Source organism: Gossypium raimondii, chromosome 12 (genome assembly GCF_025698545.1).
Source record: "Gossypium raimondii isolate GPD5lz chromosome 12, ASM2569854v1, whole genome shotgun sequence".
Lineage (NCBI taxonomy): Eukaryota > Viridiplantae > Streptophyta > Magnoliopsida > Malvales > Malvaceae > Gossypium > Gossypium raimondii.
In genome coordinates, this window is record NC_068576.1 from 34,970,868 (window position 1) to 34,987,051 (window position 16,184).

Below are 16,184 nucleotides of genomic sequence, written 5' to 3' on the forward strand. Positions count from 1 at the left end.
CAATAATAATCCAATTATAATGAGATTTGAACTCTAAACGTAATATGTTTTAAACATTTAATTTTAACATTTCAATTAAATATTCATTTGATTTTTATATTAACTTTTTTTTTGAAATTTTCAGATTGGGCTTTTTATTAATAAAATAATAAACAACATCTGTTCAAAAAAATTATACCTAAACTTAAGAAAATGACCCAAAAATATTAATCCAAAAAAATTGATACCTAAACCTAAGAAAACGACCCATTACAGATGGCCATAGTCAAACAAATATCTAGATATTATTATGGGAATCTCTAGAAACGACACTAAATGCGTCGATCCGTTGCCCAATCAAAATTTACTGAAATCTATCTTCTCCTCTTTATGTCATTTCAATGTCCTTTTGACGATTTCAATTTTCAAAACTTTCCTTGTAAATCGCTTCATTTTCTTTTTTATTTTGAAACTTTCTCTCTTCCATTCTTCATCTCCTGAAGCTTTCCTAATCTGGTTCGTACACCCCATCATACCTTGTTTGATCTTCAGCATACGCAGGGACCTCCATTTCCAGGTATATTTCCTCTCTTCTTCTTAGCGTTTCTTTTGCAAGAATATGTGCAAGATTGTTCGCAGATCTTGGTGTAGGTTGAAATCTGATATTATTTAAGCCTTTTATTTTCTGTTGGATATCATAAATATATGCCCCTACCAGTGATCGATCTTGACCCTTTGTGTTGCATTTCTTTATTATTACGAGGGAATCTCCTTCAAAGATAATTGACTGCCATCCCTTTTTCGACTCCTACTTGGACTGCTTTCCAACGGGCTATTGATTCAGCAGCAAGAGCAGAGGATATGTCTTTGTGGATTTCTGAACAAGATAAAAGAACTTTTCCTTCCGCATCTCTGGCCACAATATCTGAAGCTGACCGGTTCTGGCTCTCATTGTATGCACCGTCAAAGTTAATCTTGATGAAATCCAACTGTGGGTACCTCCATCTTTTGTTTTCTGTTATTATTACTGGGTCTCTTTTTTCAAAACCAGTTAGCTCAGTAATGTAATTGTTTATAAAATTTGTAATTTCCTTTCCATTTCTGACTTTTTCTTCGTGTACTCTTCTGTTTCAATCTCATCATATGGCCCAAAGTGTGCAGCAGAAAAGGTGACCTTGACAAGGGTTGAGCTGCTCAAACACCTAGATAAGCCACTGTACAAAGTCCGTGTTTTGATTCATCATAATATTCTGAAATGATAGTGTTATCCATACTTCTACTGTAACAGGGCATTCTCGAAATAAATGGTTCATTGTTTCAGCTCTTTCTTCACATCGGGGACAATTTGTGTTGACTGCTAGCTTCCTGTGCTGCATATTTACCTTTGTAGGCAGATAATTCCTTGAAAGCCTCCATATTGTAACCTTTATTTTTGTTGGTAGATTCAGGCTCCAAAGTTTTTTGTAGAATTTTCTGTAGATGGTTTGTAAAGCATAAGCTCTAGGATTTTCATCCGAACTCTGTAATAGTTTATAGACACTTCGGACCGTGAATTCACCCGACATTTCACCTCCCCAAATGAGAAAATCTTCATAAGGTGTTCGTGCCAGAGGGATTCGAAGGATTCTTACAGCGTCTTCTTCTGTGAAGGTACTATTTATCAGCTCATTTTTCCAAAGTCTATTATTACTGTCGATCAACTCATTAACTTTGGACTCGCGCATAGAATTGATCTCTGTTGATAATTTAAAATTAACTGAATTTGGAATCCAAGCATCATTAATAGATATACTAGTACCCGTACCCACCCTCCAACATTGTCTTTTTGTCAATAAGGCTTTAGTTGCCTAAATACTTTTCCACAAGTAGGAACAAGAATTTCCTAAATGGGAATTTAAAAAATGGTCATTTGGGAAATATTTGGCTTTAAATACTTGCGTAACAAGAGCATTCTGATTATTAATAATCCTCCATCCTTGTTTAGCTAGTAATGATATATTAAATTGAGCCATATTCTGAAAGCCCATACCTCCTTCCTCTTTAGGACTACACATTGTTTCCCATTGGCACCAATGAATTCCTTTCTTACCTTTACCTTTTTGCCACCAGAATCTAGCAAACACATTTTCAAGCTCCCCACATAGCGATTTTGGTAGCAGAAAACATGTCATAGCATAAGTTGGTATTGCTTGAAGTACTAATTTTATGAAAACCTCTTTTCCCCCATGAGATAGAAATCGTGTACTCCAATTTTCAATCCTCTGCTTAATCTTGTCCTTGAGGTTCTGAAAAGATTCTTTCTTTTGCCTTCCTACCATATTTGGGAGTCCTAAATATTTCTCTATATTTGTCGAGCGCCTTATTCCCATTTCGATCGAGATGTCCTCTTTATCCTTTTCCACTATATTAGAGCTAAAGAAGATCGTGGACTTATTATAATTCACACATTGACCGGAACAAGTCTCATACTCCTTCAAAATATCTTTTAAAATCCTTGTTCTGTTCTTTGTAGCTTCACCAAACAAAATGCAATGATCTGCAAATAGTAAGTGTGAAATTGTCGGGCTCCTTCTACTAGCCTTAACTCCTTTTATCAAACCCTCTCTTGTTGCAATCCTAAGTAAGGAAGAAAGTCATTTACTACAAATCAGAAAAAGAAAATGACTAAGTGGGTCACCTTGTTGAAGTCCTCTAGTAGGTTTGAAAACACTGCCTTTCCTCCCATTGGTCCTTTAATAATGCCAATTCAACTCTATCGTAAGCTTTACTCATGTCCAACTTTATTGCCATGAATCCTTTTTTCCCCGTTCTCTTCTGACGTAGTGTATGTAGAATTTCATAGGCTATCAACACATTGTCTGATATTAGCCTTCCTGGAACGAATGCACTTTGAGCATTATCTATACATCTTCCAATAAATTCCTGAAGACGATTGGCAATAATTTTGGCTATAATTTTATATATAACTGTGCATAGACTAATGGGTCTGAAATTAACAAGATTTATGGGATTAGAGGTCTTCGGAATAAGTATAATCTCAGTTAGGTTTAAACCTTTGAAATCCTTTCCGTTATTCAAAACTTCCAAGCAAAAGTTTTCAATATCTTTACCCACAATATGCCAATATTTTTAAAAAAATAGTGTCGGAAAGCCATCATAGCCTGGTGCTTTGGTGGGTCCTATTCTTTTTACTGCAATAAAGATCTCTTCTGCCGTATATTTTGCCAAAAGGGTTGTGTTGATGTCCGAAGAAATGCTATTATTAATGCATGTTAAAAGGTGGGATAGATTTCCTACTCCGTTAGTCGAAAATAGATTCTGAAAATAATTCGTTGCAGTCTCATTTATTTCTGATTCCTCAAAAATTTCATTTCTATCATCTGTATCCAACCTGTTTATTGTGTTGGTTCGTTTCCGCATTGAGGCATGTTTATGGAAAAATGCCTTATCCTTATCCCCTAGCTTAAGCCAATTGGCCATTGCTCTTTGTTCCCAATACATTTACTCTTTATCAATCTCCACATTCAGATGAATTTTCGTATCAATTATCTGCGCCATTATATCATCATCTCGTTCTTTCTCCATTAAATCTCCTAACTCCTTTGTGAGTCTTTCCGTCAACCCCTTTCGTATCTTCTTTATTGATTTTTCCCATTTTGACAGGTTGATCTGTAATTTTTCAATCTTTTCAAAAATAGATCCATTTGAGGACTCTCATGATTTCTTGATTTCCTCTTCAATCGATTCCTCTGTGGTCTACCATGCTTCAAATTTAAAACTTGGGATTCCTTTGAATCTGCTTTCATTAGTTGTGCTGATTAAAATGGAATAATGATCTGAAAGTGAAGACGTTAAATGATGTATCTTGCCTCTTGGAAAAAGTTCCATCCATTTTTCATTCGCAATACCCCTATCCAGTCTTTCTCTAATATTCGTTTCTGGTTGATTCCCTCTCTCCCATGTAATCCATGCTCCCGAGTAGCCCACGTCTATAAGTTGGCAATCTTTCAAGATTTCACGGAATCCTGCCATCCTTTTCTCCTCCCTCGGCTGGCCTCCCTTTTTCTCAAATGAGTACATTATTTCATTAAAATCTCAATTCACTAGCCAAGGGTGATCTTGTTCCTAACCCAAAACTCTTAGTAAATTCCATGAGGCATTTTATTTTGTGAGTAAGGTGACCCATAAAAGCCTGTGAATCTCCATTCATTATTAACACATTCTTCTTTGATCAACACATCAATATGGCTTGTTGAGAAAGTTTTAAGATTAACCTGAACCTCCTCTCTCCATGCTAGGCAAACCCCTCCTCGCGTACCCACTATTCCTACATCAAACCCATTTATAAAACCACACATCCTCCTTATTTTCTCCATACTTTTTCCATTAACTTTAGTCCCCATGAAGAAGACCAGTTGGGGATTATTTTGCTTCAGTAAAAACTGAAGTCTTCGTACTGCCCGTGGACTCCCCAATCCACGGACGTTCCAGCATATAATTTTCATTGCGTCCGGTCGGCTTGCCTTTTGGCAGCCGCCGATCTATTCTGATTGGGATTTTCTACCAACGAAATGGTTTCAACCTCCCTTATAAAATCCTGTCCACCATATCTTATCCTTTTAGTTGTATCTTCCCGAGTCTCTTTTGAACCGTAATCATCATATACAATCTCTGCCAGTTTCCTTTTTTGCGATTTACTTTCTGCTTCATAATATTTCGTCATTCCCATTGATTCAATTCTTTTCCAACTTGCTTTCCTGACTGGTTTCAGTATATCTTCATCTGTTTTACTTTTCTCTATTTTTTCCTCATTGCTTTCAACCTCATTTTGTATCTTTATCCCTGTTCCTGTTGCTGTCAACCAAAAATCTTCTTTTACTCCTTGTATCTTATCACTTCTTTTTTCACTATATGACTGCGCTTCCTGATTCTCCTCAATATTTCCTATATACGAACATTATGGTTGTAGTTTTTTTGATAGAGCATTAAACTTTAAACTCTCCCCTCCAACCAAATTTAATTCTGCTTTTAATGCCAAAGAGAAAGGTGGATCTTCTCTAATTCTGTTTTTTTCTGCAGGAATTATTTCCAAGTATTCATGGAGACAATGCCTCAATCTACCACACCCAAAACAGAATGTCGGTAGCTTTTCATACTTGAATGGGATCCAAAATTTATTCCCATTACCTATTGAAACAAATATACCCCTACGAAGGGGTTTCTGCACATTTAATTTAATTCTAAGGCGACATAACTCACCATTGATTTCAGATCTGAGAACGCCTCCAAAAGTGACTCCTATAGCATGCAAAAGATATTTTTTTATCAAATTCTGGTAGGCATGGCCCAATTTTGATCCAAAAAGAGGATGAAACAAGCCTGATTTGATCTCTCTCCATTGGTTTAGTCAATCGATCAAAGATAATTAAGTTTTTCCTGAACAACTAGGGTTGACCTTCCATAATAGTTTGTAAGTCTTCCTCCAATTCAAACACTATCAAAAAAAGGTTTTGCCCTACCGATTGAATCTCAACTTTTTTCTTTGTTTTCCAGATACTTTTCATCTGCGCCTTGAAGCTATCCAGATTGTAGGATTTCTTTGTCCAGACAGTAAAGATCAAAGTAGGTTTTCTGTTTGGTTCCACCATCGAGCTTTTAACCGATAATTGAATAAGTTCCTCTGCTAATAGGGAGATCTCGTCTCCCCCAAACCCGTCGTTGCCACCACTCTCCATCATCCCAAGCCGCAACAACCACTGTTTTCGCTAGGATACCAGGGATAGCACTCTTGGCTACTAGGGTTTATTTTTATATTAACTTTTAATAAATATATTTACTATATTATTCTTTTTACTGTTTCATAATCTAGATTCCAGTACATTAATATATAATTTTAAATCGATAATTTTTTCAATTTGATTTTTCAAATTTTTTATTCATATCAGCCTCAAAATTTGGAATTTTTTGGAATTTGGTAACTTATATTAACTTGGTCTTTAAATTTTTATTCATATTAATCTTGGAATTTAATTACTTTTTCTTTTCAATTTTATTCTTTAATTTGGATTTCGTTAAATTGTGTTTTTCGTCACTTAAGATTTTAAATTTTTATATAAACTTTAAAAATACAAAAAAAATTAAATTATTATAATAAAACTAAAAATAATAAAAGAAAACATGGCCACAAAATTAAGAATTAAGCTGAAATAAATTATCAAATTTTAGGGTTAAATATCACTTTATATAATATTTAAAATTTGCAGCAAAATTTGAAGAAATTATATAAAATTATGCAGTTTTGCAAGAAATATTGAGAAAGAGAAAATGTTGGTCATCTTCTTTGACCAACACCACCGAACAACCAAATTGAAATTTCAACAACCTTTTCTATGATGCCATTATAATGTTGGTCCAATTAAATTATAATTATTTACTTTATAATGAGGCGGCTAAGCTTTAAATAATTTTGGTATTACTAACCAATCTAGATGCTGCTTTGACCCTTAGATTGGGGGGTTTTGATTTGGTAGAAACAGATTGCTTTAGTAAAGCGGAAGTTAGAATATTGTTTAGGGACCAAATTTGAATAATAAATTTTTAGAGAGACTGAAAGAATAATTTTATTATTTCATAAATTTGTAAAGGTTTAAAAGGGTAAATATATTAAAAGGCAAGGCTTTACTTCGGACGGAAACTCATCTCTGCTTAATTATATATATCATCTTTAAATTCTTATTATTTTTCGATTTAAGGATTTAATGTATAAATAATAATAGGAATTAGGTTTTAAATTACTTTTAAACTTACAATTATTTTAATTGAGTTTTAGTATATTTATCTATTGTTTTTAATACGTAAGAATTAAAATTGCTTATGTAAATATATTCGTATTTAAAATTTGATTTATGTGTTTAATTTGATAAATTAAATTAATGAAAAAGTTAACCACTAGCGTTAAAATGAGATTGTAAGGGTCTCTCCTACCTTAACTAGTGGTCGAGAGTTGGATCCTTGTCCTGGGTATGGAGCAGCTTTAAAACTCGTTGTCAACATTTATCCCGTTAAAACTCGTTGCTCTAGTAGAATAAAAAATTTAATGAAAAATTCCATCGATGTAATATTAATATTTCAAATATTAAATTAAAATGTTTTTAAATTTAATAATTTGGTGTGATTAATTAAATAAAATGAATATAATTTACATTTCGAAAGAATTAATTAGGCTTGAAAGATAGCTTAGTGATAAAAATGGGTTAATATAACTTTCATCCCCTAAACTTGGCAATTAGGTTCATTTTAGTATTTGCACTTATTTTTTTTGGTTCACTTAGATATCCAAACTTTACAATTAAATCCATTTTGGTAAGTACAAAAGTTTGATGAGGCAGCACAATCTCAAATGGCCACATCATCAATGATGGAATCCAGATCAAAATGGACTTAGCTGTCAAGTTTAGGCACTAAAATGAACCTAATTGCTAATTTTAGGGACTAAAAGTTATGTTAACCCAAAAAAAGTTGGTGCCTATGTACTTTGCCTCCTCTTCCTCGAATATATCAATTGAACTCATTTCGATCTCCCTTTCACCAACCTCACTCAGCTGAGTCGACTCGATCAAAAAACAACAATGGCCTCTACTTCATCTCTCACTCTGTCTCAAGCTCTCCTAGCTCGAACCATCTTTTCCGATGGGTCCATCCAATCCTCCGACTACCGTGTTTCACTTCCCACCACCACTTTCTCCGGTCTCAAGCTCACTACCCCACGCTCCCGTCGAGTCCTTCCCACGCACTTAAACCGGAGTCTCCGAGTCCGTTCCGCTGCCGTGGAGACAATCGGCACTCCCGCCGAGACTTCCTTATTGGAAAAATCAGTCAACACGATCAGATTCTTAGCTATTGATGCTGTCGAAAAGGCTAATTCCGGTCACCCTGGGTTACCCATGGGTTGTGCTCCGATGGGTCACATTTTATACGATGAAATCATGAGGTATAATCCTAAGAACCCTTATTGGTTCAACCGTGATCGTTTCGTCTTGTCTGCTGGTCATGGTTGTATGTTGCAATATGCTCTGCTTCACCTTGCTGGTTATGATAGTGTTCAGGTATAGCTTTTAAACTTTTTATCCATGTCCGATTTGGTGAAAAATTGGATTTGGGTTTATTTCTTTTCAGTCCTTTTTAATGTTTTGCATGAACTGTGGTGCAATGTGTAACTACTACATAAACTTTGATTTGGTGTAATTATACATATAAAACTTGAACTTGAATTGAATTGTGGTTCGTATATATACATAAATACATTCATTTATTTTCATATTGGATTAATATAATTGTTTGTGTATATAATATATCAACATAAAATGGTGCTAATTCGATAGTGTTGTTAGTGATTTGTGAAAATAAGATCAAATCACAATTTCATGTGTAAAATTGCCCCAAATCATAGTCCTTATATGACATTACACATTATAGTTTTGATATTTATCTCTAAAAGAATTGAAAAAAGGTTGTTTATTGGATAAAGAACTAAACTTTACAGTTATTGGATTATGTTATAGGAAGATGATTTGAAGAATTTTCGTCAATGGCAAAGCAGAACACCAGGACATCCTGAGAATTTTGAAACTCCTGGAGTTGAAGTTACAACTGGTATGTGAGAGGTCAAATTATGTTTTGGTCCCTCTGCTATTAAGAAATTTGTGATTTAGTCCTTGGAATTTGATTTTCTGCCTTTATAATATCATTTTGTTGGAAGTGGTGATTGTGTTTTTAAGAAAAATTCATATCAGTATTTTGTATAATTAATGATATTATAAACATAGAGGGACAAAATAGTACATGATTAAAATATAGGGACTAAATCACAAATTGGAGCATGGCAAAGAGATGAAAACCATAATTTAATACTATGTCATCATACTGACATGGCATATATATATTGTTGGAAGTTTTGATTGTGTTTTTAAGAAAAATTCATATGGTTAAAAGTTATTTAACTATTTAGATTAATTAATGATATTATAAACATAGAGGGACAAAATTATACCAGATTAAAATATAGGGACTGGAGACTAAATACTAAATTTGAGCATAATTGAGGGATCAAAACCATAATTTGATATTATGTTATACTTCTGCAAAAGTTATTATATATATAGAATTTTGTCAAGAAACATGTCATTGTCATAGACTCGTACTATAAATAAAGCAAACATATGTACTTATATGTGGTATATTTTATTTTACATACAGGTCCTCTTGGTCAAGGTATTGCAAACGCTGTCGGGTTGGCTCTAGCCGAGAAGCACCTAGCTGCTAGGTTCAACAAGCCTGACAATGAGATTGTTGACCACTACACGTATGATTACTTCTCAAGTTTTTACGGTTCCTTGTGTTACGATATCTTGTATGGACAATAAATTGATCTTTGTTTTTGTAGGTATGCTATTTTAGGTGATGGTTGTCAAATGGAGGGTGTTGCGAACGAAGCTTGTTCGCTTGCCGGACACTGGGGACTTGGAAAGCTTATAGCTTTCTACGATGACAATCACATTTCGATCGATGGTGACACTGAAATTGCCTTTACCGAGAATGTCGAGGAACGTTTTAAGGGGCTTGGGTGGCATGTTATTTGGGTCAAGAATGGGAATACTGGTTATGATGAGATTCGTGCTGCTATTAAGGAAGCAAAGGCTGTCAAAGACAAGCCCACTTTGATCAAGGTCAGATATTATCTAGATGCTTGTTGAGTTTATAGTTGGAATTAGGGTTGTAAAAACTGTCTTCCTCTTGTTCTTTGCAGGTGACAACCACCATTGGTTATGGATCTCCAAACAAGGCAAACTCGTACAGTGTTCACGGTAGTGCATTGGGTGCCAAGGAAGTGGATGCTACTAGGAAAAACCTTGCGTGGCCACACGAGCCATTCCATGTACCCGAAGATGTTAAAGGGTAAGGGGATTTGTAGAGGTTTCAATATATGCATTTGATTATGTTTTCTTGTTTGGAGTTCGAAACTTTCTCCCCGTATTTGCAGGCATTGGAGTCGCCATGTCCAACAGGGAGCTGCCCTTGAAGCCGAATGGAATGCAAAGTTTGCTGAATACGAGAAGAAATACAAAAATGAAGCTGCAGAGCTCAAATTAATCATCACCGGTGAACCACCGGCCGGATGGGAGAAGGCACTTCCAGTGAGTACCCCTCTTATTGTCCCGAGTCCTGAGTCCTGACTAAATTTAGTCAAACACTTGAATTCTTAGACAAATCTTGCTTCGTATGTAAAATGAGCCTTTTTCTGTTTGCAAATTTCCAGACATATACTCCGGAGAGCCCCGCTGATGCTACCAGAAACCTCTCTCAACAAAATCTCAATGCTCTCGTTAAAGTACTCCCTGGTTTTCTTGGTGGAAGTGCAGACCTTGCTTCTTCCAACATGACCTTGCTCAAAATGTATGGTAATTTCCAGCAAGACACCCCTGAGGAACGTAATCTTAGGTTTGGTGTTAGAGAACACGGAATGGGAGCCATCTGCAACGGCATTGCACATCACAGCCCCGGACTTATTCCATACTGTGCTACTTTCTTCGTTTTCACCGACTACATGAGAGCTGCTATTAGAATGTCTGCATTGAGTCAAGCTGGAGTTATTTACGTTATGACCCACGATTCCATCGGTCTCGGGGAAGACGGACCAACCCACCAACCAATCGAGCACTTAGCTAGCCTCCGTGCAATGCCTAATGTTTTCATGCTTCGTCCAGCTGATGGAAACGAAACTGCCGGTGCATACAAAGTTGCTATCCTCAACAGAAACACACCCTCCATTATCGCACTCTCTCGACAAAAACTACCCCAACTACCCGGAACTTCCATCGAGGGGGTTGAAAAAGGTGGCTACATTATATCAGACAATTCTTCAGGAAACAACCCCGACATAATCCTGATCGGAACTGGTTCTGAGCTGGAAATTGCCGCTAAAGCCGCCGAAGAACTAAGGAAGGGCGGAAAAGCTGTTCGGGTCGTCTCCCTTGTTTCTTGGGAACTCTTCGATAATCAATCAGACGCCTACAAAGAAAGTGTTTTACCATCTGGTGTATCAGCTAGGGTAAGTATTGAGGCAGGATCAACTTTCGGGTGGGAAAAGATTGTGGGATCGAAAGGGAAGGCAATCGGAATCGATCGGTTCGGGGCAAGTGCACCGGCTGGTAGATTATACAAAGAATTCGGTTTAACACCAGAGGCTGTTGTTGCAGCAGCAAAGGAACTTTGCTAGGCATTGTTAGGTGCCTTTTGTGACTGTTTTTGTTTTTAATAATAAAAGGAATCATCCAATTTTCTTATGTTGCTTTGTGATTCTATGTGTATGAATTTGTAATTCCTCTTTGAACTATTTTCCCATAGTTTTTGCATCACTTGTTGCTGCTTTAAATGCTTCTATGTGGGAAAGAGTTGATAATTTTGCTTTTAAAAAAAAGGGTTAATATTACTTTTAGCCCCTGAGTTTCACAATTGGTTCCACTTTGATATTTAGGAACTTGCCAACTAAGTTTTGACGTTGTAGCACTCTAGTTTTTATATTTGTCATGTTAAAATGGACTTAACTATCAAGTTCAAGTATCAAAATTGATAAAAAATAATAGATACTAAAGTTGACTTAATTATCAAGTTCACTACTAACAATATTTTTTCCAAAGTTCAAATTTACATTATATCAAGTAATTACATTGATTATGTGATTGTAAAAGTATCAATGAGGTCTTTGTATTAAAATTTAGATTGCATTTTGCTACATCTACATAAAAATGGGCAAATTAGTCTTTATGACGTTAGATCAAAGAGTAAATTGGTCTTTCTATTAAAAATTCATCCAATTTTATTGTTAAAATTAGTCTTTGTACATCAAAATAGGATACATGTGATATGTCAAATACAACTGTCTCGATTATTTTATCGGTCATATCAATTTTAATAGAAAAATAAAATTTTTAAACAAAATATCAATTTATATAAAGGACAACTTACCTATTTTTGAGTTAAAAGAAATAAAATAAAAAGAATATCCCAATATAAAGTCACGATACTTTTACCACTACCAGCATAATGAAGCAAACTTTGGTTATTTGCACGCTTTAAAAATTAAACAATTCCCATATCTACCTACCCACCCGCCCACCCACCCAAATCTCAATCTATAAAGATGTCGAAAATTAAAATTAAAATTAAAATTAAAATAAATCATAAAAAAACTGGGATCTAAAATGAATCCAAATTAAAATTGGGGTTATATCAATAGTACCTGTAGTGTGGACCCATTAAGACAACAATTAAAATTGAGGGGGTTTGGTGAAGCTAATTCCCACACCAACCCCATTTTCTCTTAGCCTTCAGATTTTGGTTGTTGGTGAAAAAACCCTTCTTCCACTCAATTCAATCCAACAACCACCATCACCAAAAAAGCTTCCTTTTTTAATCCCAAAAACTCCATCAAATCTCAATTTAAAGAAATAAAGTTACAAACTTTGTTTCTAAGAGAAAAGTGAGTGTTTGAGACAGAGATGGCAACGCAGGTTGGCAAAATCTACAATGGAACACAAAAAACATGTGTTCTTCCCAATGTTTCAAAAACCCAGAATCCCAAACATGTTCCTTTTGTTTCATTCAAATCAAATCTCAATGGAAAGACAAGTTCTTGGGGTTTGGTTGTGAAGAACAATGGGAAATTTGGGTCAATAAAGGTTCGGTCTTTGAAGGTTTCTGCTTCAACAGCAACAGCTGAGAAACCATCTAGAGCTTCAGAGATTGTGCTTCAACCAATTAATGAAATTTCGGGTACTGTTAAGTTACCTGGGTCTAAATCATTGTCTAATCGGATCCTGCTCTTAGCTGCTTTATCTGAGGTATGTTGATTTTCATTGGCTAAATTTTGGTATTAGTCCTTCTACTTTGCGAAAGTTATGGATTTAGCCCTTTAATTTCATTCGAATTTGTCAATTTTAGTTTATATAATTTGAATCCTTTTGGTTATATTCAATTACTAGCACATATTCTCTAAGGGAGGGGGCAAAATGAAAATTTCCCATATAGCTCCTTTTTAAGTTAGTATAATGGTAAAATTTTACTTTGGTCCTCAAATTTTTTTATTCATTTCTGGTCCCTAAAACAATTTTCTAGCATTGGATCATTATAACTCCTTATGCTTTTGAATTTTGAAGTTTCCACATTGGTTAATACTTGGATTTTTAGCTAGTAATATGTAAAATAACAAATTGATATAGCATTACACGAATGATAATATGTTTGTAGCTTTAGATTTTGAAAATAACTTTATAAATTTAGCAGTTACCGAAATTTAAAAAAGAGTAAGGCTAAAAATGACCAAATTAAAGTACATGGATTAAATTCACAACTTTCGTAAAAGAGAGGGATTAAATTCAAAACTTGGTAATGCTATATCCTTATATGTTTTTAATGTTTTGTTTGATATGTAGGGAACTACTGTGGTTGAAAATTTGTTGAACAGTGATGATGTTCATCACATGCTTGTTGCTTTGGGTAAACTTGGTCTGTATGTGAAACATGACGGTGAAAAGAAACAAGCCATTGTTGAAGGTTGTGGTGGTCAGTTTCCAGTCGGAAAAGGTGAAGGTCAAGAAATCGAGCTTTTCCTTGGGAATGCTGGAACCGCAATGCGACCACTTACTGCCGCTATTACAGCCGCCGGTGGCAATTCGAGGTCTGTCCCTATAAGAAAATCATGTTTCATGGTCAATGATTCCTTATGAATGACAGTAGCTTTTGATAGGGTAAAAGTATCATGGAGGCCCCTATACTAAGAGTTAGATTGCATATTGTTCGGCAAATTAGTCCCTATATATTAGATCAAAGAGCAAATTGGTTCTTTTTGTTAAAATTTTTATCCGTTTTTACTGTTAAAACCGGCGTGGCAGGGACTAATATTCTAGAAGGCAAAATGGATGAAATTATTTAACAGAAGGACTGTTTTGCTCTTTGATCTAGCGTACAGGGATTAATTTTCTCATCTTTTGAGTAGAGGAGGCAAAATGCAATCCTACTCTTAGTACAGGACCTCCATGGTACTCTTACCATTTTCATAGTCATGGAACTATATATGCTTATATGTTGATGCTCTTTGTTTTGTGTATCGGTTTTGAGTTAATGGATATATGTTACATGTCTCTCTTTAGCTACGTACTTGATGGCGTACCCCGAATGAGAGAGAGGCCGATCGGGGACTTAGTTACCGGTCTTAAGCAGCTCGGTGCTGATGTTGATTGTACTCTTGGCACGAATTGTCCCCCTGTTCGTATAGAAGGAAAGGGTGGTCTTCCCGGGGGAAAGGTACGGTTTAAATCATTTTTGTTATGTTCAAGTGCTTCTAGTGTTGTTGCCGATATTCACGATATTTTTTTGTTTTGGGTCATTTTGCAGGTGAAACTCTCTGGGTCTATTAGTAGTCAATACTTGACAGCTTTACTCATGGCGGCTCCGTTGGCTCTTGGGGATGTGGAAATTGAGATTATTGATAAACTTATTTCCATCCCATATGTTGAAATGACAATAAAGTTGATGAAAAGGTTTGGGGTCACTGTGGAGCACACGGATAGCTGGGATCGATTCTTTATCCGAGGAGGTCAAAAGTATATGTAAGTTTCTAAATGTGCACTCACTTGCATGGCTGGAATGGTCTCGGACGAGTAGTAAAATTTATAAATCTTTCAGGTCTCCCGGAAATGCTTACGTTGAAGGTGATGCTTCGAGTGCCAGTTACTTCCTTGCGGGTGCAGCAGTCACGGGTGGGACTGTCACGGTAGAAGGATGCGGAACAAGTAGTTTACAGGTACTTAGTGAAGTATTGTTCCCATTGTTATGGCCGTCTTTAAGGCCTACCTCGAATTCCATCACTATATAACTTGTGCTTGTTCTTTTGTTTCGATTTAAGGGTGATGTAAAATTTGCCGAGGTTCTTGAGATGATGGGTGCTAAAGTCACCTGGACCAAGAATAGTGTAACTGTCACCGGACCCCCAAGAAATTCCTCAGGGAGGAAACACTTGCGTGCTATTGATGTCAACATGAACAAAATGCCAGACGTTGCTATGACTCTTGCTGTTGTTGCCCTTTACGCCGATGGTCCAACTGCCATAAGAGATGGTATAATCTTGCTTTTCAAATCGAACCCGAAAATGTCTTCGGATTAAATTTAATATTTACCTTTCCTAAATAACATCGTCTTTGGTTCTCTTCAGTGGCAAGTTGGAGAGTGAAGGAGACCGAAAGGATGATTGCTATATGCACGGAACTCCGGAAGGTAGTTTTGATCTAGTTTTATGCTTAAAACAATCCCACTACGTGATACTAATCCGGGTTTCTTCCCTTAACTATATCGGTGCAGCTTGGAGCAACAGTCGAAGAAGGGCCGGATTATTGCGTGATCACACCACCAGAGAAATTAAACGTGACAGCAATCGATACTTATGATGATCACCGAATGGCCATGGCATTCTCTCTAGCCGCATGTGCTGAGGTTCCGGTTACCATCAAGGATCCTGGTTGTACCCGGAAAACCTTCCCTGATTACTTTGAAGTTCTCGCTAGAGTTACGAAGCATTGAATGACTCTTACTTTAGAGAAAGCTAGAAAAGCACGAGAGATAGAGGTTTGTACCACCGTCCTTAAAAATCATAGGATGAAAGGCAATCAAACCTCGTCTTCGATGTTCCATCTCGTAATCTGATAATTCCGCAATCGGCAGCTCGGGTTTATTACCGTTTCTTCCTAGATAATTTATTTTTCTACTTGTAATGAGTGAGTAGTTGGTCTTTGGTCGCTGTCATGAAGACTGTTATGTTAAACAATATTTGCTCAATTAAGAATTGATTCTTTTTTGCTACTAGTAGTACTATAATTGAGTGGCATAATTGAAATAAATTATGTTGAGTTGGGTGGTAAATATCTCGGTTTCGATTTTGAATTTTGTGAATGGAGAAAATAAAAGTTACAAAAGTTCTTTCATTTGATGTTCGACTTAGCTTGACTTTGAAATAATTGAACTTAAATATTAAAGGATTTTAGGCAAAAAAAAAAAAAAAGAGTTAACAGTAAAAGTATCATAGAGGTTATTGTATTAAGAGTTAAATTGTATTTTTCTCTCTTCACTCGGAAAATAGGCATATTAGTCATTAT

General features: G+C 35.7%; 2 protein-coding genes and 1 long non-coding RNA gene across 3 annotated transcripts; all 3 read left to right on the plus strand.

Annotated features, from left to right (window-relative positions):
* The first annotated feature begins 376 nt into the window (after positions 1–376).
* Positions 377–5,249, plus strand: LOC128035417 (uncharacterized). Its single transcript, XR_008191902.1, has 2 exons — positions 377–1,629; positions 5,059–5,249. It is a non-coding gene; the product is annotated as an uncharacterized LOC128035417 (long non-coding RNA).
* A 2,286-nt stretch (positions 5,250–7,535) lies between these two features.
* On the plus strand, positions 7,536–11,410 carry LOC105763791 (transketolase, chloroplastic). Its single transcript, XM_012582140.2, has 7 exons — positions 7,536–8,084; positions 8,541–8,631; positions 9,235–9,340; positions 9,422–9,704; positions 9,785–9,933; positions 10,019–10,172; positions 10,295–11,410. The coding sequence occupies exons 1-7, from the start codon at positions 7,608–7,610 to the stop codon at positions 11,252–11,254; spliced, it is 2,220 nt and encodes a 739-aa protein (XP_012437594.1). The 5' UTR covers positions 7,536–7,607; the 3' UTR covers positions 11,255–11,410.
* Positions 11,411–12,336: 926 nt separating this feature from the next.
* On the plus strand, positions 12,337–15,891 carry LOC105763792 (3-phosphoshikimate 1-carboxyvinyltransferase 2). Its single transcript, XM_012582144.2, has 8 exons — positions 12,337–12,878; positions 13,470–13,714; positions 14,187–14,340; positions 14,431–14,645; positions 14,722–14,839; positions 14,942–15,152; positions 15,248–15,309; positions 15,394–15,891. The coding sequence occupies exons 1-8, from the start codon at positions 12,537–12,539 to the stop codon at positions 15,610–15,612; spliced, it is 1,566 nt and encodes a 521-aa protein (XP_012437598.1). The 5' UTR covers positions 12,337–12,536; the 3' UTR covers positions 15,613–15,891.
* The last annotated feature ends 293 nt before the right edge of the window (positions 15,892–16,184 follow it).